Here is a 20,985-nt window from a genome sequence, read left to right on the forward strand (position 1 = left end):
GGATAGATAATGAAATATGAATGAAAATTAGTTTTATTATTTGTTTTAAGCTAAACTGAGTTTAGATATCGTAATTTCAGTATATTCTTTAATTTTTTCAAGGAAAATCCTGGATATTCTTAACTGAGCTTAATTGATAAACCAGAACTGTAGAATTCCGAGCTCTCCAAATGCGCCTGTGCTTCTAAAAAGTTCACCTGCCTGGTTATCAGTCTGCCCTGCGGCTTATCGGTCATCTGAAGTTGGGCTGGTCAAATGCCACAGGTTCACGGGAGAACTTTCCGCTAATAGGCGGAAACATCCCTTGGCGGTGGGAACTACGGATATGCCAGAAAGCGTGCTATGGTTCTTTCGCTTGATGGTGAAAATTCGTGGCCCGGACATCGATAAATCGAGCCTATACATATCCCATTCGCACACACCGAACGTGGGAAACCCCCAAGCGGGACTCTGGCGGAAAATTCGCTCTCTCTCTCTCTCTCCCTCTCTCTTTCTCTCGGGGAATTTCCCATCTCTCTCGTCCATTTAGAAGTAACGCCACGTTCTAGATTCCTTTCGGCTTTTCCGCTCTGTTTTGGTTGGCTTTCTGTTTTGTGCTCTAATTCGTAAGCAAAGCGAATAGTTTCCACTGCCATTTCCCAGAGAGCAAGAAAACCCAGAGAGAGAGAGCAAAATGCAGCGCATTTTCCGCCCTCGAAAAAGGAAAGCTCGCTCGCGCATGTGGGCAGGTTGCCCATCGAATCGGGTCACAAAGTTCCCAGTGCAGCAGCTTCAGTGTTCTATGTTCCTCGTTTTTTTCTATTTATTTTTTTTTTGCTCCTTGCTTGTGCCTGTGTCTTTTGCCAGCTTTTCTTCTTCTGCCTTCGGGGGCCTTCGGTGTATAAATGGCAGCGCGCCCGCGTATCGCATTTCAGTCTATGTTGGACTTTAGCGCGCGCCGCACACGCTGCGTATACGTAACGCATCCCCAGATACGGCGGACGAATCCGCACCGAACTGAGGCCTCCGTCCGAGTGACGCCGCCGATCACTTGGCCGCTCTTCGATTTTTCCGCTCGAGCCTCGAAGAGAAAATCGGTGAAAAGTCGTCGGTGGAAAGTGGAAAAGTGCCTCTCACACTCGCGAACCATTGTGAACTGTCTTGCGTGGGCACTAGAATTTCAACTTTAACGGCTTTTCGTGGTGGCGAGAGTTTTTGAAATCAGAGGCGAGGTTTTTAATTGAATCAAATTAGTGAAATTTTAATAATCGACGGGAAAAATCTAAAGGAAATTAAAACAGAAACATTTTAATCAGTGAAAATATACGATAAAGGAAAATAGCAACTTAAAACGAAGAAAAATATTAAAGTGAAAATAAATTTTATTAAAACACAACCTTTGGAAATTAGGTAATTAATGGTACTTTATAACAAGCTTAACTTTAATTTTAAATTCCCAAAAAATGTTTGAGCTTACTAAAAAATCTTAAACAAATGAAGACTTTATTTTTACCATAGCTATGTCCTTACAATTTGATATTTTTAACCCTCAAATGTTTGCAAATTTTAAGGCATGAACAACTAACATTAAAAGGTTTATTTTAAGTTACTTCTTATAAATTATTTTATTATTGAAAATTGGTTTTTATTTATTTATTTTATTTTATTTATTATTATTTATTTATTTATTTTATTTTTTAACATTATTACAATTTATTTTAAGAATTTAAGTAATCAATAAAACTGTTTAAATTTTTGTATTTATTATTTAGAAAGATGCTTTAGAATATTTTCTTAATTCATAAACACCATCATGGACTTCTGCATTAGAATCGTTTGTTACATCTTTCAAGTACGCCCACGCACTTGAGGAACTGTCCCATTTATTCATTGGAAATATTCCTTCGAGCAGAGACTCAATTAAAATCGCAATATTCCGCTGCATACATTCGGGCGCTTCGCTCGGGCCACATTGCACATACGCAGCGTGTGACGCGCGCGGGTCCGTGTAATGATTGTGTACACCAGCAGCTCCTCGTCCTGCTCCTTCTTTGGTTACTTCTGCTGCTGCTGGACGCAGAAGAGGAAAACAAAAAAGGAAAAAATGGGGAAAAAAGTACAGAAACAGTGCAGAAACTGAGGCGAAAACCCGTCTCGGGCTGCTGTTTTTATTGATTTATATATACACGGTGGCGGCGAGTGGGAGGCTGTTCTGTTGCTGCTGCTGCTGCTGCTGTTGTGTCGCACTGTCCCAAAAAGAGGCACCACCAACACACACACACACATACGCAGCATCCATCCATCCATTTACACGGCTGCCGTCGTGCTCAACTTCCGTTTCCTGTCGCAGGATCCAAAAAGAGCGAACTCGAGAGAGAGAGAGGCCAGACTTGCCTCCTTTTCGGGACTCCAACGGCTGCAGTTGCTTAACTTGACTTATTTCGAGGCTCATTTCATTTACGGCTGACTGTTTTTGTTGTTTCACCTAACATAACCCTTTGGGCCAGCCTCGAAAGCTCTCTCTTCCTCTCTCTCGAAACCCTCGCGAACTCTCTTCGCCGGCTAATGGCTCGCTTTCTCCCGCTCTCTTGGCCAACTTGTGTTTACATTGATTATGTTATCCACTCCGCCCCCGTGTTTGACTTTGCTAATAGAGTTGTCCTGCCCCTCCCCCTCCTGACTTGCTAATTTGCTGCCAGGACATCATCATCATCGTCATCAAGCTCATCTGGAACGCCAGTCGCTGGGGCTCTCCAATCAATAAAGGTCTCCCCTTATTCCCCGCGCGCTTTCCACCCACTAGCGATTGCCTTCAATTATTATTTTTCGCCTTTTTCTGGTGTTTTTGCACAAAAAAAGTTTATTAATCAATAAACGCACACGTCAAGCTCAAGCTTACAGACGCACACAAGTAACGGCGGTACACAGGCATAGTAATTACTATATGGATTTAACACAATAGGGTAAAAAAATAAATTACCGCAGCTTTTAAAAAATAAAAACTATATTTAAAAGTATAAGAGGTAATTATATAAAAATTATTTGAGTACTTATAATTAAAATTGTTTCCAAAGAGAAATAGATTTTTTCGCAAGTTAAAAAACATTCTGAAATAAGACGATATGATAAAAATAATAAACGAATTTAAAACTAAAAGAATTTTTTATAATTTTTGTGTTACTATTAGGTATATTATTCTAAAAATTCTATAAAGTATTTCCCTGTAAAGTTTTTACAATTATAAATCAAATTAAAAAAATATTTTCATTGACAAATTTTTTTTAAATTTTCATTCAAGTAATTTGTGTGAATGATACATATTTGTTTTCCTCGGTGTAAAGTATTTGCGTGTGCTGATATGTAATGTCCTGTGCGGCTGATGGGTGGTTGTGTGGTTGCGAGAAGCTGCTGGAAGACGTTCGGGGTTGCCTGGTGACGACTTGGAACCACCCGCTGGTCCTTATCAATCCCACTCCAGATGTGTGCACTTTTGTGGCTCATTAACGGTTTGCATGCGACCAAAATGCAAGCGGTTATTCATTGAATGTGAGTGGCGAGGGGGTGTGAGTGTGAGTATGGGGGTGAGTGCAAGAATGTGTGAGTGAAGGATGTGTGTGTTGTGTGTGTGGGAGATGCGCTCGATAAGTCGAGTGGCTGTTTGTTGTCGTTGTTGTGGTGCCTCAGCTGCCTGTGCGTGAGTGCAAAACAAACGGAATTTTGCGCATGGCCCATCAAGAGATGCACCCACCCGTCACCGCTTTTCCACCCCCCTCATCACCACCAATTACCAGACCCAGCCATCCATTTCCCATTTCCCAGGCATCTTCAGTCGGCAACCGCATTTCGTGCATCATAACATGGGATATGGAATGCAGGGATATTCGGCGAGTTTCAGGCTCTCATTAGCATGTGTGGAATGCCGGGATTGCACTCAGTTAAACTGAAGGATCCACAATTGAGGCACTTGCGGATTCGGCATTCTCATGCAGAAAGGGGGATTTAAAGGGGAAGGAAAATTTAAAAATGATTTTCCAATATTACAATTTAATATGTAGTTATTGTTTTATGATTATGATTAATATTTAGTTATTTTTAAAGATCATATAAATTGACAGATACCTTTTTAATAATTATTTAATACATTTCTATATAAATTTATTCATATTTTACACTTAAGATATTTGGTTTATTAAGTTTTATATCGTTAAAATACCAAACCATCTTAATAAGGTTATCATAACATTTTAGACCTTTAAAGACACTAAACTTTTAATTAAGTTATTTTGTTACAAGACAAGTAATACCATAAAAAAAGATCTTAGGAAGACCATAAGAAATTCAATAATGTTCCTACTTATCTGTTAGTCGCGGTCAGATAAGCACCGTTGAAACCACATAATTTCGCATAGTAACAAGAGCATGTAGCTCGCATAAAATGTTATTGGCCCGATGTTAATTGAATTGTCTGCGGCCCTCCGAACGCAATTGTCTCGTTATTTGCAAGCATGGGCAACTGTTTAACGATCTCGCCATTGGCATTCCCATTTCTGTCGAGCCATCAAATGTCCTGGCCAACACTCACACAGGACACTATTGCCGTGCGATAATAAACCCACCCACTTTGCTCTCTCTTTTTTTTATTCAGCGCTCCATTCACCGGAGGACAATAAGAAAACTGCAAGTGTGGCGAAAATTGATTCGAACATATAAATAAAGGGCAGCCAAGCGTGGCCAGACAAGGAAAGCAAAGGAAGCCGAAGGATTTGCGATTGGCCGAAAAGGCAAAAATCAATAAGAGCGGACAACGGGGCGTATGAGCGATATCGATATGCTGGCCACTCGGAAGGGCAAGGGGCAGACGTCGCCCAGTCTCCTTCTCCTGTGGAATAAGTAACGAACTCGAGGCCCTAATATGTCGGACCGATATCCAGCCAGCTTCTACGATCATCATCATCAGCATCTTCATCATCAGCAAATGCAGCAGCATCACCACACGATGTCCCACTATCCGCCGCAGCCCTACAGATCGGGCTACACCGGCTACCATCCCTTCGGAAGCTATGGGAGCTATGGTGGCTCCTCCGGTGCGGCTCCCTACTCCCCGATGCCCAACTACTATCGCTATGCCCCGTATGCCTCGCCGCACTATAGCAGCCAGCAGCATCACCAGCACCACCAGGGGATGTTCACGCCGGCTGGCCAGCAGCTAATCCCCTCCAGCGTGCTCCACTACCCGCCCCGATCGCATAGCTATCCCCAATCTCAGCCTGGCTACGAGCAGCCTGCTCCCTTGCCCTACAGCTCTGCTGCTTCCTATCAAACGCGCGGTGGTTTTGGTGGCTTTGCGGGTCCAACGCCTCACTATGCGCCACCTGGTCGCTCCACCACGCCGGCTCCCAATCGCACTGTGCTGCCACCCAGCTATCTGGAGCAGCAGCAGCAACATCTGGGACAACAGCAACATCTGGGACAACAGCAACATCTCGGTCAACATCTGCCGCTGGCTGGAACACCAAAGCTCGAGGATCCCGATGTCGAGGTGGAGGTGGCGGTGGCCGAGTCACCAGCCCCCCAGCGGTTGACCACATCGCCGCCCATGATCAGTGCCACCGGAACAGACAGCGGCATCAGCAATTGCAGCACGCGGGCGAGGAGCGACAGCAGTCAGAGTACGCCCGTCTACAGTGGCGAGTATCCTGTGAATATGTCCGTGGAGTCCGCCTCCTGTGTGCCCTACCACTGTCCCGGGGATGGCAGGGACTACGAGGAGGAGGAGGTGCCAGTGCAGCCAGCGGTCAGTCAATCGGCGGAGACCAGAAGGACGGACACTCCGCCGCCACCGCTCGATATTCCCGGTAAGTTGTCAGTTTGTCAGCCTTTTTTTATCGCTGTCACTCCTTCATTACACTCTATTTAATTCGCAATTATGCACGGCCGCGGGGGAGAATTCCTAAATTTATGCAAACATATGTCGGGGAAGATTATGTAACAAGTACTGAAGTCGGCAAGGGGCGAGGGGCGAAAGACGGCGCGACGGGCAGTTACTTCAGTTACTGAAATCAACGATTGAGAGCACAGTGGGGGGATTTAGAAAATATCGATTAGTGTAAAGCAGTTTGTGTAAATATTAAATATTAGTGTTAAATATTGAAGAACTAATCGAGAGTTTAAATAAAATTAAAAAATAAAAATAATCGATATTATCGATAGGAAATTGATAAAAATATCGGAAATATCGATACTGTTTTTCGAACTCGATAGAAAAGCTTCGGATGCAGAACATTAATATTTTCAAACTGCTTAAATAAATTCTGTACTAGCATTTTATATTGTTCTTAATATTATAAAAAACCCTTTTGAAATATTTGAAACTATCTTTAAAAATTCTCCTTTAATGGTTAATCCGTTTCATAATATAGCACTAATTTTAATCAGACCCACTGTTTCCTCATAGCCTTATGCTTGATTCCGCATGCAAATTAATGCAAGAACTGTCCGTTCGTGTTGCCGTCATCGTTGTCAGCGTGTCCGGAGTGTCGTCCGTAAAGCTCCTCACCGGCAGCGCTGTCCGTCAGGTTTTTCCGCCAGCTCCTCCGATTCCGATTCCGAATCCCCTGCCAGCCCATCCACCCACATATTTCACAGGCCTGACAAGCCGACGTTTTGCAAACACTCAACCAATCAGCGTTGGTTAACTGCTGAAATACTTCCGTTTCCTAACAGAAGGGGGGTTCGGTTTAATAGGGGGCGTGGGTTGCTTTATGGCTGGGTGGTTGGGGCGTTGGGGCACCTACGTCATGGCGCTTCGGAGGACTTCAAAATTAGCTGTCTATTTAGGCACGCGAATACGAGCACCCGAGACCGAGACTCCCCGACTTTGCACCGTGATGTGTGGCTTTTTAATTTTTTTGTCGTGTGTGCAAATCAATAAGTCAACTGTGTATGTGGATGACCCACCAGGTGCGAAGTGAACCCACAGCTATTTTTTCTAAATATTTTGCAGTGCAAACGAACTTCCAGCACTGGAAAAAATTGGAGAGCCCATTTATAAGGAATTAAAAAATCAAAATTAGTTCTTATTTAAAACTATGTATTATAGGAAATATAGAATTGAAGAAATAAATTAGGTAAAAAAAATATATTTCGTATTTTTTCCGGAAAATTTAACTTACCCTTAGTATTTTTTTTTTTTGAAAAGTGTTACCTAGGAAAACTTTAGTCTAAATTTTATTTTTGATTTATTTTCTCCCAGTGTGGTGGAGTGTTTGCCTGTGTTTGTGGGTGTTTTTGTGTAGAGCTACGTCGTTATCAATGGGCGTTTGACTTTCACACACAAACCCACCCACACACAGCCCTATCTAAGGGTGTCTTTCTGGCCATCGGTGTGTGCGTGAAATGTCATCACAGCCAGCATGTAAATGAACTTTTCAGCGTAATGCGGTGGTTGCCGCTGCTTTTGCCGCTTTACTACCGTTAGTCAAACCGCCCACACAGACAGCAAACACGCCCGAACACCCGCAAACACGTGCACAGAAGAAAAAGTTTAGATCATTTTGGGATTTCTAACACTAAAGGGCAACGAAGAATAACTAACTGATAAAATGATTTAATTAAGTTTTTAAAGTTTTTATATTAGTCTTAATATTTGGTTTATTTTGATATTTAAATGGTTTATCCAAATTTTTTTTGTGTACTAATCAAGGGAGGAACCAACGACACCCTGAAACAAGAAGAGGAACAGGAATAGGAACAGCTCCCTGGTGCAATAGCCAGGGCTCAAATTCAACTTCAACCTCAATCTCCGTTTTTAGCCACCATATGGAGGCGAAAATCAATGTCCGTTATGTGAAATGAAGTGCAGCTTAAAACGGAATGCAATTAGGGGATATTCCGTTAAAGGAAAGTGGAAAATATAATAGAAAAGAGCTAGAAAAACCTTAAAAAGAATTCCTTATTAAGGGATCTCGAAGAATTCATTTCTTAAAATTTCCAAATATTTATAAAAAGCAATTTAAGCTTTGAAAAACACCATATACATATATTCATGATTATATATTAATATATTCATGATTTAAAAAACACGGTTATGAAAAAATCGTTTAAATTAAAAATAATACCATTCTGACTTCTAAGTAAAGAATTAATGGTAAAGGATAGTTGGTATTGTGATTATATCCATGGTATTTAAGATTATTACTACAAATTTATTGAGGTAAAATCAATCAATCGCTTTTGTGAATGGTTTACCTATATTCAGAGCTCTTTGCAACAATAATTGATTTATCGACGCAACTGATTATAGCTTTAAATGCATTGCAGTAACTGAACTGCCATAATGGCAACAACAAGTCCGAAAATATAGCCAAGCTTGATGGCAAATACGTAAACATTGCAGGCCGAGTCGCATGCGCCGAAAAGTGCGCTACGTTTTTTGTTGACTTCTCTCTGGGATTTCGTGCGTATGGGTGAGAAAGAGGGGGAGGGCGTGTGTGTGTGTGCTGGCCACGTTCAACAAGTGCATGTGGCTCTCCCGCTCTCTCCCTCTCTTCTCTTATTGCCTCCGGAAAAATGATTTGATAAGCGCGTGCGAAAAAAGCCCTTCCTTCGAATGGTCAACGTTCCGGGCCTGGTTTTTAACCCTTGGTTGCCGTCCGCACGCATGACAAAATAATTAGAGTCCCAGAAATCCGCAAAGGGAGTCCAATCATTTTCAGACTTATACCGTATTGATTTTCTTATTTCCCAACTTGTTTTCCAGATGACATAAGCGTCGCCACCTCGCCAATGGCCAGTGATAAGCTTCCCGCTCCGCCGGAAGTTGCCAAGCGTGCGGAAATCAATTTGCAGCCGGAGACAGGAGCATCCTCGGAAGCGCCGACGACGCCGCAGGATACTACTCCTTGTGGTGATCCAATAATCGAGGCGGCCGACGAGCAGCCAGGACATGCGGTAAGTGAATAAAAGTGGCTGAAATCGAATTAGCGACGGGCGGGAAAAATTGCAAATTAAAGCTGCAGGTGTGCAGCGTGAAGTTCGGAGATGAACGAGGGTGGGTTTATAATTAAGAGGCAGTCCGGGGTTAAATTAGGCCAACAATCCGAGCCTGATAATGACAGCCGCCCACCAGAGGAGCAGTCATCACCCATCACAACCCGTCCTGGCCAAAAAAAAAGAGAGAAGGCCAAAAGCGAAATGCGTTTAGCTCCATCGACCGGCTTCACAGAGAGATTCGATTCGGGAAAACTGAGAGAAAGCACGGGAAAAGCTCTCCCAGAGAGAGAAGCCTTCTTACAGGGTGTCCCGGCCGCACATAAAAAGGGGCGCCTATTGATTTTTGGGGCGCTACGTTGAACTTCACCCGGCTGGCTGGCTGACTGGCTGGCAAGATTGGAGAAGCAGCTCCAGGAGAGGAGGAGGTGGCTCTTTTGGGGGTTGCCTGGTAACACGAGCTGCCAGCAGCGAGCACGCGCCGGCCAGCTGGCGGGGAATGGAAATGGAACTGGGATTGGGATTGGGATTGGGGTATAGAAAATCCAAGGGGAAGTTGTTCAAGGGCCCGCCACTTGAGCGTAACAACTTTGCCGCTGCAGAAACAGCTTGGAAAAAAACTAATTCGATTTTTATTTCGCTTACTTGCAACAGCAACCACAACAACAACAACAGCAGCCACATCCTGCGACGGACAACTGGAGTCCAACGCCGCAACGATGCCCCCGCACTCCGCCGGCGCCACAGAACTCGCCAATTGGCTTTGGCCAGAATGCGAGTGTGCCACCTGCTTTGGCTCCCCTCCTGCAACAGCAACAACAGCAGCAATTGCACTTGCAGCAGCAACAGCAGGCGAGCAACATGAAGCGGAGCAATGCAACGACGGGCAGAAATCGCAGCAGCAACAACAACCGCATCATCGAGTGCGATCTCATTCCGAGCAAGAAATCAAAACGGAAGGCGGCCAAAAAGGAAGCCGGCGGCAGTGAGAACGTGGAGGCTGTGGAGCCCATTGTAAGGGAACAAATTAGGGTGAGTTCCAAAGTTATACAGATATAATTATATTCTATTTTAAGTTAGAATCGGAATAGAAGCATTTTTGAAAATAATTCCCTATTCTTCTTATGAGATCAAAATGAGGTTACAGCATTACAAACAAATAAAGTTTAAATAAAGATATATATTTTGGTTTACCCAATTTAAATTTGCATTTTGAAAGGTTTTCAGATATTAAATAAATTTTAATTCCTAAAATATTTCATTAGTTTTAATTTCGAATAATCAAATTCTTAATTCTTCAAAACGAGTTTTTTCTACTTTATGTACATGCAAAATAAAGAATAATACCTATAAAATAAAATACTAAGAATAAAGGTTATATAAAGTTATATATTTTAAATAGATATTTAAGTAAATTTCAACGATTATTTTGCATTAATTAAATACTGAGAAAAAATAACAAATAATAAATATCACTAATAGCACCCTTTAAATCCCCACAGGACATCAAGCCCCTGCCGGGTTTCCTGCAGGCCTTCGGCTCCACCGAAATCGGTCGCTTTTCCGAGCGATTCCTGCAGACGCCCGAATCGCTGGTGGAACGTTTGGCCGAGGAATATGCAGCCAGTGCGCCCAGCAATTTCCCAGCTCATCTCTCAGCCGGCGGCTACATCGATCCCCCGGCCACGCCCACTCACAACTACAACTACGCCTACGAGGAGCAGAACCAAGGCGGCTATGGCAATCCAAGGAATCGAATGCGGGGCTACGGCTACGAGATGGCGGACTACATGGCGTATGAGCGATATGCGGCCTACGGGGCTGGCAGACCAAGAGGTCGCTACGGGGAAATCCGCTGCAACGGCTACTAGAGGCGGTCCACCGATGTCGAGCGGATCATATATAGCTTAGGGTTAGTGTTGTTGTAGTCGTGCATAGTCGTTGTCATTCGATATTCTCTGTGTGTGCCTTTTTCGGTCAAAATTGGACAATGGACTCCCCCCGAAAGAGTTGTTGTTGTCGGGGGGCATTGTTGGCAATGAGTGCGTTCAAAATTTACCACAAGAAAAAAAAAAAGAAATCCAAGAAAAACAAAAGAAACAAGAAGCCAAAATATTGTTAGCAAACCATCTACATGTAAATGAGTAATAATCAATTAAGTAGTTCAATGTATTTTAAATCGAAGGCGTTTTAAATCGATTCAGAGTGTAAGTTGAAATCTTGTCCCACTGTACATAAATATGCATTTCGTATATGTAACACTAGATGATAGTCAAACTACTTGGGCAGTTGGTAATGGGATCTAAAAGTTTTCGAGGCCTCCAGGTGTTAGGAGACATTTTTTCTCAACTTCTACTTGAAAGTAAGAAACACACTCAAAATTGTTTACAGCACCGTTTCCGATTGGAAACCAATTTTTTTGGGGCACCAAAATTCCGAAGTGCGCCCGTAAAAATCAAATAAAACAGAGCGAAAATCTTACATTTAGCAAAAAGATGTGCCATTGAAAAATATATATTTAATTGAAAACACCATAATTTAGGAATTACGTTTATGTACAATACAAATACAAATTAAAGATTAGCTACGGTAATCTAAAGCCAGATAGTTAATGTTAAAGCAATGCAGTACATTTTAGGCTAGGACACCGACACACACATATACACTCTCACAGATACAGATACACCCATACAGAGACACACTCGAACCACCGCACTAATTTGTACTTGGCTAAATTGATTTAGTTTCTATCGATTTACTAACAACTTATTCATTTTCGAGTCGATTTCTTTGTTGTATTGAGTGCCTTAATTTACTTGAATTTATTTCCAATATCTGTGCGTGAACAAATAAACGTAACGAATTTGTATGATTTACTTGTAGAGAAACAACCAAGTTCAGGTTTCAAAGGGGCCCAACAAAATTTCAAATGCAAATCGAACAAATCAATGAAGACAAAAACAACCGAATTACCAAAAACGGAAAAAATCCAAACACATCGAGCGACATTCAAAAATGTTTAATAGCGATTAAAACAAGAAACTAGTTAATACGAAAAAGAAACTACTCACCAACCAAAAAAAAAGAAGAAAACCTTGTAGCGTTGACATTTTATGCCAACTAAGTATTGGATGTCTTCAGTAAAGTGAAGGAACAACAACCGAGGACGAAACAAAATAAACCAAGTATTTAGTATAATTAAGTCCGTGTGTAAATAAATATTTGAAAAGTTTGAATTTTATGAAATAAATCACGCAAAACGATTAGCAAAAGATGTTGGCAAACAAAACGCTGACTTGTTGTTTACATCATGTATTTTGGGACTTTTTTTAAACAGTTTTATTCGTTTAATTAATTTATAAATATTATTACATAACCTAGAAGTGTTTATTGTTTTTATCCTTTTGTGTGGGTTTGTGTTTTTTTAAATTAATTACAAAAATAGTTCAGTTGTAAGAAGAGCAGAATCGTAGCAGTAATAGTAATTAGAATTTAGTTGAGCGGAAACGAAATAAGGACACGAAGACGTCTGGAACTAAAGTACAAAAGCATACGCCTGGCGTTCCGAAAGAGCGGTATATAGGCTTACAAACTAAACAGAAGTTAGGAGCTGGTAAAACACATACAACTGAGCGACTGAGTGGGATAAAGGGGTGCGGAGTTGGCTACAATTTTAGTACAATTAGCTGGTTGTATCGCTTTGCGTCTGCTTTATATACGCATCGATTACACAATTATTGGATCATCGGTAATAATTAGTTATAAATAATTAGTTTATGCATTATATATCATTAAATGTCCGCCGCTCCTCACTTTCTTCGTAGGCCGAGGGACGCAACTGCGTCCGTGTCTTGTTTAAGGTGCTGGTGCAGGAATCCTGGCAGAGGCTCCCGCAATCATGAGGACGACGCCGCCGACGAGTTCTTGGTGGAGCCACCACCGCTGATGCAGTTTCGCTGCTTCTCAATGTACACGTTGAGCAGCCGCACCTTGCTGGGATTCAGCACGGACAGCTTCGGTTTGACCTTCTCCTCGCCCAGCACAAAGTACAGCTTGACGATGCAGAAGACCGCCGCCTTGCGCACCATCGATTGCAGGTCATCCGCCGATCTCGCCAGATTCGGGAACACAATATCCAGGTGGGCGTCCGTAATCTCCGAGCCATGGTGTTCGGTCACCTCGAGCAGGATCTTGATGGCGCACAAATTGGTGGGGAACTCGCCCGTCGCAATTACCGGATTGACAATGTTGATGGACAGATCGAGCGGCAGGCAGGGTGCTATCCTCGGTATCATCGCGTCGATTTCCCGCAAGGCCTCCTTGCTGTGCTGATAGCACTGGATGATCTTCAGCAGGATCAGCTCGAGGAAGTGCATCCAGTTGTGGCGCATCTTCTGGCTGCGCATTATCTTGCTGAGCACATGCAGGCCGGCAATCACCACGTCCGTGTGCTCCGCCTCCAGAATGTTGAGCAGCATGCGCATGATCGACCGAAAGTGCTTGTTGGGCAGCTCACAGTTGCCGCCCTTGATGCAGATGCCCAGGTTGGTTAGCGACGTCTGCAGCAGCTCCACGGGCTGGTCCTTCGTTAGGGTCAGGGCCACGCGCACCACTTCGCTCTCCATGAGGTCGCTGGGCAGGATCAGCTCACCGTTCTCCGTCATACTCAGCGACACCATGTGCACCTTGGCATCGCCCGTCGGCTGCGGCGACTTGGCATTCTGGCTGGCTCTATCCCGGTGATCTAGGTTATCCAGACGCATGGTGGCCGATTCCGGGGTATTCGACTGCGTGGTGTTGGCCGACGACTGCGTCTTGGAGTTGGAAGACAGGGAGGCGCACGAGTCCTGCTGCCCCTGATCGTGATGATACTGCAGGTGTCCGTTGAAGCCATTGGGCGCCAGCGCCGTCTGGTACTGACCGCCGAAGCAGTGCCGGATCTCCTCAGAGGTCTTCTGAATATTATGCTGAATGCTGTCCAGCTCCGAGGAGAAGAGCAGCTCCTGCTCCACGGACGACTGCCGCGAGCGGGGACTAGTGGAGCTCAGGCTGAGCTGGTGGTGGTGGCTCTGCAGCGAGGCAAATGGACCCACAGACGGGCTTTGCAGCGGCTTGGGGCTGCTGCTGCTCAGGGGTGAGCTACTAGGCGAATTGGCACCCGAATTACCGCTTTGGCTTTGCCGCCGCATGTGCGACTGAATGCAGGAGCGGGCCGAGTCCTGGTAGCCCTTGGGCAGATTGGCCAACAGCCGCGTCATCTGCGGTGTGTTCAGGTTGTACAAAGCAACCAGGCAGCTCCGCGACTGGGAGCGCAGCTCCATCGACTTCTGGTCCGCCGCCAGTTGGGCCAGTTTCAAGACCGTTCGCTCGCAGGCCTGACTCTGTTCGCTGGGAAAGTCGCTGCTCTTGCAGTACGTATTCGCGAGGTCCGTAAGGAAGCGCAGAATGGCAATGCGCGTTTTAGTGGTTGGCGTCTGCGTCGAGTCCGAGATAATCCTGAATAGCTCCTTCAACTGCAACTGCGTGGGAAAGTACTCGTGCACCACCTGCAGCGTCTTCCAGATCTTCGAGTGCATCGAGTTGAGCAGATCGGTGCCCAGTTTGTTGAACAGTCGCGTCAGCAGGATGAACAGCCAGTCGTGTAGCTCGGGTGCATGAACCAGAATCAACTCAGTGACTGTGTCGAGGAACAGCGAGTACACCTTGGTGTGTGTGTCCATGAACATCTTGCGGAACATGTCGAGTACGCATTGCAGCTGCTGCTGCGTGAGTTCCTTGCCGTCGGCCAGATACTGCGTGAGGCTAATGAGTCCATCCTTCCTTTCGGACCAATGCGTCGAGGCGCAGAACTGAATGATGGTCTCGATGTCGTCGAAGGGCGCCCTCTGCGTGCTCCAGTCCAAGCGGGTGTGGCTGCCACTCAGCGAGTAGTTGGATTTATTGCCTCTAGTGTAGCTGGAGTCAAAGGATCGCTCTGAGCACACAGAACTGGCCTCGGAATCAATGTCATCCGATTCGTCGCGACCGAGAAGCTTCCTGCCCATCCGCATGCCACCGCTGCGCATGTAATCCCCGGACACATAGTCCGGTTGACCATCCTCGGCGCCGCCTAGTGTGTGTTCCGCCTCGCGGGATTGCGCCAGAAGTCGAGCTGCCGCCGATGGTCGCACGGGATTGTTCCTCTCCGGCGTTCGTCGCGATCCCGCTCCTGTGGAGTACATACTGCGCTTCATTAGGCCACCGCCTCCCGATCTAGTTGGACTCGTTTCCCTCGAGCTGGCTGTGCTTCGTGGTATTCCCGAGGCCTTTTTGGGTATGGCCCCGGTGGCTCCGCGATAGTAGTTACTTATTCCGCCGTACTGATCCCGCAGCTTGGTGCTCGGCGAGGTGGAACGTGATCCTGGCTGCGACTGCGATACACCCGCTCGTCCGCGGGGCCGCGGAGTTACCGATCCCGGCGTGGTGGCCGGCGTGCCGCTATTGGAATTCAAACGTGGCCTGGGCAGCGATCCACTGGCCGCTGCTCCCGTCATCGGTGCCTGATTAGAATTACTCGGGCCCAGCGGCTTCCTTTGCCTCGAATAGAGGGTATATTGCGCCCTGGCTTTGGCTCTTTGAGCCGCCGCCGTGTCCACCGCCGAAATGGATCGCATACTGGGCGTGGGCTTTTGCAGCGTGCCAGGAGTTCGGCCAATGCGGGATACAGTGCGTCTGGTCTCCGGCGGAGCAACATTTCCACCTCCCTCTCGCTCTCTTTCCAATGCGCGCTGGGCAGCTATATCTAAAGTGCCATAAACCTGATCCGCCAGCTCGGGGAAATGCTGCCTGAAAGCCCAGTAGGCGCGTCTGGAATGCCGGCGTGCCTCGCTGTCCGCATCGCCGATGGATTTCTTTAGAGTATCCCTAAGGACAGCCGAATTCCTCTCCAGCGCCTTGGTCTGCCACTCCTCGAAGAGCAGCACCATCAGCTCGCAGAGCGTGGACCTTATGTCCTTCGACTTTGACTGATTCAAGGTGTCCGTGTAGATCTTGAGCAGCTTCGGCGCGTGCGTATACTTTATGATGTACTTCAAAGCCAAGGTGGAAGCCGAGGCTATGACCTTTGCGCTGTTCTGTATCAGATTGATTAGGTGCTCCAAAATGCTCCAGCAGAAGGCATCCAACTTGTTCCTCAACGTCTTGGACATGTAGGCGATTGTGATGCACGCCTCGCGGATCACCTGTGAGCGCAGTTCCTCCTTGAGGATGTCCACGAAGCTCAGCGACAGCTCCTTCAGCTGCACGGCCACGAATTGCGGCTGCGTGTGATAGCTTAGTATGAGCAGAGCTCGTATCTTCTTCAGCGCATCCACGCGCTTCTCCCAATCGGCGTTCTTGTCGCTGATAATCACCAGTATTTGCTTGTAGATGTCGTCCATGTCCTTGGCGTGGAAGATGTTCAGTTGTGGGACCGTCTCGAAGCTGGACTCGAAGGTCTCCATGGTCACGGCGCCGGCATCGCCGCTCACATCGTTCACACTCGGCTTGGAGCGCAGCGATGAGGAGACAGCCGAGTGCAGTGGCCTCTTAATCATCCGCGTGGGTCGCTCCTTCAATCCAATATTGTCCGCCTCGTCCAGGCCCACGCCATTCCCATTGCCATTGGTGTTTTTCAGGGCCGAAGGTAGTAGAAGGCCCTCCTGCTTGACCTGGTCGAACTTTTGCTCCAGCATCGCCAGCTTTGAGGCGGGCACATCGTCCATCCGCCGGAGATCTGGTCGCAGCCTATCCCCCACATGTTTGTAGATCTCGACCAGCGTCTGAATGGCCGCCTCCCGCACATTCACCGTCGGATCGCCGAGCAGGGCACAAACTGGTGGTATGTAGACGCGCACGCTCAGCTGCTGGGTGCCGTACTCGTGCAGCGCATTCACTATCGTCTGCAGGAACTCTTCGCGCACCTTGGCGTTCTTGTGCTTGAAGCAGCTGGTGGCCAGCTTGTCGATCAGCGCCTGGGGCGGACACACGCGGTGCTCCATGAGGTCGCGCAGCAAGAGCTGAGCCTTCTCGCGCACCGTGTCCCGACTGTCGCCCAGCCGATCGATCACATGCGGCAGAACTGTGGCTGTGTAGGCATTGAAATCGCTGCCCAGTCGCTTGATTAGCTCCGAGAAGGCCTCCAGCGACTTTTGTGCTATCTTAAAGTGGCTGCCCGTCAGCCACGGCATCAGGCCGTCGATCAGAAAGCCCATGTCCGTGCAGACTATCGAGTTTGTGTCGTCGCTCAGGAATGTCACCAGATCCTCCGCGAGCTGCACCTTCACGCGCATGTCCGCCTTGGGCATCTGCTGGATGAATCCATCCAGATCGCTGGGCTTCCGGTACGCCATCGTTGCGGTTCCGGTTGCGGCAACTGAAATAAACCAGGATTCCGTGTTAGTGTAGCTGCAGTGTTTGCCAAATTAAATTAAAGTTGCATGAGATTTTGGCGCAAGGATGCAGGTATCGTAAAACTGAAGGGCTATTAAATGGGAAATTGATGGCGAATACGGGAGGGATTGCAGAGCGGCGAAGAATGTGTTGTTTGTATTTCAACTGAATGTTTACAAGTGTACTGTATAAATGAAACTAATATTTTAGGCTAGAGACCCATTGTTGGGATTTAGAAAACTACTGTGTGAGTGACTTTTGATGTGTTTTTTCTTTTTGAGAAGTTTAAATCCAAGGTTGACAGGTTGCAAAGTCGACTAAAGAATTTTGTGTATTATTTTTATAAGAATTATGCGACCAATAAAAGGTAATCGGTTTTATATAAACAAACCTTTTAAATAGAAAGTATAAATTGTTTATTAATTCGCACATTTTGTAAACTTTCTTAGTTCTTAATAGTTTACAAAATGTGCGAATTAATAAACATCACACAAAAAAGTTTCTAGTAATCGAATGAGGAATGAATAAGGAAAATGGTACGATATGTTTGGTTCATAGTGTTTGTATTACAAGTCTGGAAAAATCTGCTCTAGAAAACAAGGTGTCTGTTGTCCAAAAACCAAAGGCAGTGACTAATAGGATGCTCCATCCTCCCTGGTGAAATGTTCCCGCCAAATCCTGTACATGCTCATCTATCGGCTTTTAGTTCTAAAGTCTGCTCGTGCGCAGTGGAGCTCCAAGAAGCAGCAACAGCCGCAGTTAGTTGGCCAACAATTTGCGTGTGAGGTGAAGTCACAGAGCCAGAATGGCGATAAATCGAGAGAGTAGAGAGGTAGAGGAGTGGAGAAGTGGGCTCAAAAGAGAGCTGGAAAAGTAGGTGAACGGCTGTGCGGGTGGGGATGGGCATGGATACATGGATACATGGATATAGATATGTGGCTGCATGGATACTTGGATACTCGACTGCCAGAGTTGCCGAAGAGGGGGTTTTTGGGAGCGGGGGGGCTACGGCCGCCCAGATGGTGGGGCGTTGTTACGTGCACGAAACGTGAATCATCTCAGGGGCGTCGAGAGCGTGACGAAGTCAGGGGAAAAGTGGGTGGTGGACAGGAAGCAACGTGCTCTGTCTATGGATTTATAAATGGGGATTCGTTTTCGGATTTGGATTTGAGCAGCAACTTTTTTGGCATTGTGCGCTGGCGTCACAACAAAAACAATTTGCGTGCGGAGAGTAATATTATTTATGTGCACAATCACTAGGATTTTTATATTTTTTCACTAAAAATAAAAGTTTTAAATTTAATCAAAAGCCTCAAAAATATACTATGTTATATCCTCAAATTGATCCCTGCATCACCTAAATTTTTCTTTCTGTGCAAAAATGGACTGGCCAGAATGAGATAATATATCTAAATTACTAAGCAACAACAGCGACTTGTTGAGAGCGAAAGAGAGAGAGCGAGGAGAACTTGGGAGAGAGAATCGGTTTCTCGTTCCATCTAAAAACAAGAAAGGAAGCTAGCTTCGGCCAGCCGAAGCTTATATACCCTTGCAGATCATTCCTATTAATTAACAAATCGCAAAAATGTTAATTTTCTAATATTTCTCATTAATTTTCCGATCGTTCCTATGGCAGCTATATGATATAGTCGTCCGATTTTGATCAAATTAAAATTGAAATTCGGAAATATTTAAAAAGAGTCATATCCTAGAGTAGAAGATAATACAATAAAAATCAAAGAAGCTAGAATTTATTTCCTATTACTTTTCCATTAATTTTCCGATCGTTCCTATGGCAGCTATATGATATAGTAGTCCGATTTTTTAAATAATTAATTCGAAATTCAGAAATATTTAAAAAATAACATCCCCAAAAGTAGAAGGTAATATTTCAAAAAACACCGAAGCTAGAATTTTTTAAAGTTTTTTTCTTCCGATCCTTCCTATGGGAGCTATAAGATATAGTTGTCCGATCCGGTCGGCTCCGACATATATACTACCTGCAATAGAAAGAAGACTTTTGCGAAAGTTTCGTCCCGATAGCTCAAAAACTGAGAGACTAGTTTGCGTAGAAACAGACAGACGGACAGACGGACAGACGGACAGACAGACAGACGGACAGACGGACAGACGGACATGGCTAGATCGACTCGTCTTGTGATGCTGATCAAGAATATATATACTTTATGGGGTCGGAAACGTCTCCTTCACTGCGTTGCAAACTTCTGACTGAAATCATAATACCCTCTGCAAGGGTATAAAAATTAGCATTTGCATACGCAATTTTCTATTTATAAAAAAACATCAACAAAACTTGCTTTCGTAACTATTTTTCAGGGCTTTTCGCGGCGATAAGATATGAACTTGCTAATCAAAGTGCTGCTATTCGAGGTTAAAATTAACCTAACAAAATGTTTGCCAGCTGGTCGTCCGATATTTTTGGTTAATTAATTGTTGAAGAATTGCCGGCGACGACGACGTCATTCCGCGGCTAAATGTCACGAGCAGAGAGAGAGTAAAATAGAGAAAAAGTGTATTTTAACACAATTTTGTTTTTGTATCTTCATGATACGCACTCACACACACACTCACATACCTATTTGCAAATCCGGCTGCGCTGCTGCTGCTGCTTCTTCTTATTATTTCTCCTCCACTTCTTCTTCTTTGCCTTTTTGTTTTGGGCTGGGCCGCAGCAGCAGAATGAAAAACTTCAACAACTGCTCGTTGTTGCTGCCCTTTGGCAGGCCGAAGAATTGATTTTCCAGTCGTCGGCTGGAAAAAGCGTTGCCAAACACCGCAAATACGCGTAACGAGTTGACTAAATTTACTTCCGAGCACAGCCAAATTGAACAATTGCCCCCAGAAATGAAAAAAATAGATCACAGTTTTGCTCTTCCTAATTCCGTATGTTTTGTTTGCTATTGTTGTTGTTGTGGTTGTTTTTTTAGTGGGCAGCGCAGTCAGTTTCACTTTGTCATTGGTGTTTGTTGTTGCCGTCTCTCTACCGTTATTTGGCTGGGCTGCAGCAGCAGCAACAACAACGGTTCACGAAATTCCAACGTCTTCGGGGCAGCGCTAGTTTTTCCCTCCCACTCTCTCTCTCTCGCGCTCGCTACCTGTCTCGCTCTCGCTCCCGTCTCTCCCTCTTTCGGGTGACGCGCTTGGGGTCAGGTCAGAGGCTCTGGATTTGCACTGTGTTTGCGGTCGCCGAGCGTTTGCTGTGCCCGGCAAACATCACATTTTGCTGCGCCTCGGCTGCGGGACGCTGTTTTGCCACGGCTTGCGGTTTATTACACGGTTTTCAGCTTAATTTCAGCAGCGTTTCGCCAGTCCGTTGCGTTGCAAAAAAAATTTACAAATTACTAGGGATGTGAAAAATATATAAAAGAATATCAATATATCGATATTTTTAATAAAAATAAATATTTATATCGTGATATTTTTCTCCCTGATATATCGAATATCGATATTTTTAAAATATATTTTTGATATTTTCTAATTGGGCGAACTGATCTGAAAGATAGATGCAAAAAGTACAAGACGACGATTTCTGGAGGCATAACTGGTCGATAGAAAGCGACATATTAATGAAGTAATTGTTTTCAAGCC

The 20,985-nt window shown here is 45.2% G+C and overlaps 2 protein-coding genes across 4 annotated transcripts; one reads left to right on the plus strand and one right to left on the minus strand.

Annotated features, from left to right (window-relative positions):
* Nucleotides 1–1,340: 1,340 nt before the first annotated feature.
* Nucleotides 1,341–12,256, plus strand: LOC108069935 (trithorax group protein osa). 2 transcript variants are annotated; one of them, XM_070215637.1, is made up of 6 exons: nucleotides 1,341–1,389; nucleotides 4,625–5,834; nucleotides 8,738–8,928; nucleotides 9,622–9,999; nucleotides 10,470–10,879; nucleotides 11,851–12,256. In XM_070215637.1, exons 2-5 carry the CDS (start codon nucleotides 4,892–4,894, stop codon nucleotides 10,836–10,838), a joined length of 1,881 nt encoding a protein of 626 aa, XP_070071738.1. In that variant the 5' UTR covers nucleotides 1,341–1,389; nucleotides 4,625–4,891; the 3' UTR covers nucleotides 10,839–10,879; nucleotides 11,851–12,256. The 2 variants fall into 2 exon arrangements, with proteins under 2 accessions (XP_070071738.1, XP_017015695.2); XM_017160206.2 differs by having other exon boundaries at nucleotides 10,470–12,256.
* A 35-nt stretch (nucleotides 12,257–12,291) lies between these two features.
* Nucleotides 12,292–20,475, minus strand: chb (chromosome bows). Of its 2 annotated transcripts, none has more exons than XM_017160194.3 (2): nucleotides 19,973–20,475; nucleotides 12,292–17,359 (listed from the first exon to the last, which is right to left on the minus strand). In XM_017160194.3, exon 2 carries the CDS (start codon nucleotides 17,334–17,336, stop codon nucleotides 12,864–12,866), a length of 4,473 nt encoding a protein of 1,490 aa, XP_017015683.2. In that variant the 5' UTR covers nucleotides 17,337–17,359; nucleotides 19,973–20,475; the 3' UTR covers nucleotides 12,292–12,863. The 2 variants fall into 2 exon arrangements, with proteins under 2 accessions (XP_017015683.2, XP_070071737.1); XM_070215636.1 differs by lacking the exon at nucleotides 19,973–20,475 and adding an exon at nucleotides 17,497–17,635.
* Nucleotides 20,476–20,985: the final 510 nt, after the last annotated feature.

Source organism: Drosophila takahashii, chromosome 3L, assembly GCF_030179915.1.
Source record: "Drosophila takahashii strain IR98-3 E-12201 chromosome 3L, DtakHiC1v2, whole genome shotgun sequence".
NCBI lineage: Eukaryota > Metazoa > Arthropoda > Insecta > Diptera > Drosophilidae > Drosophila > Drosophila takahashii.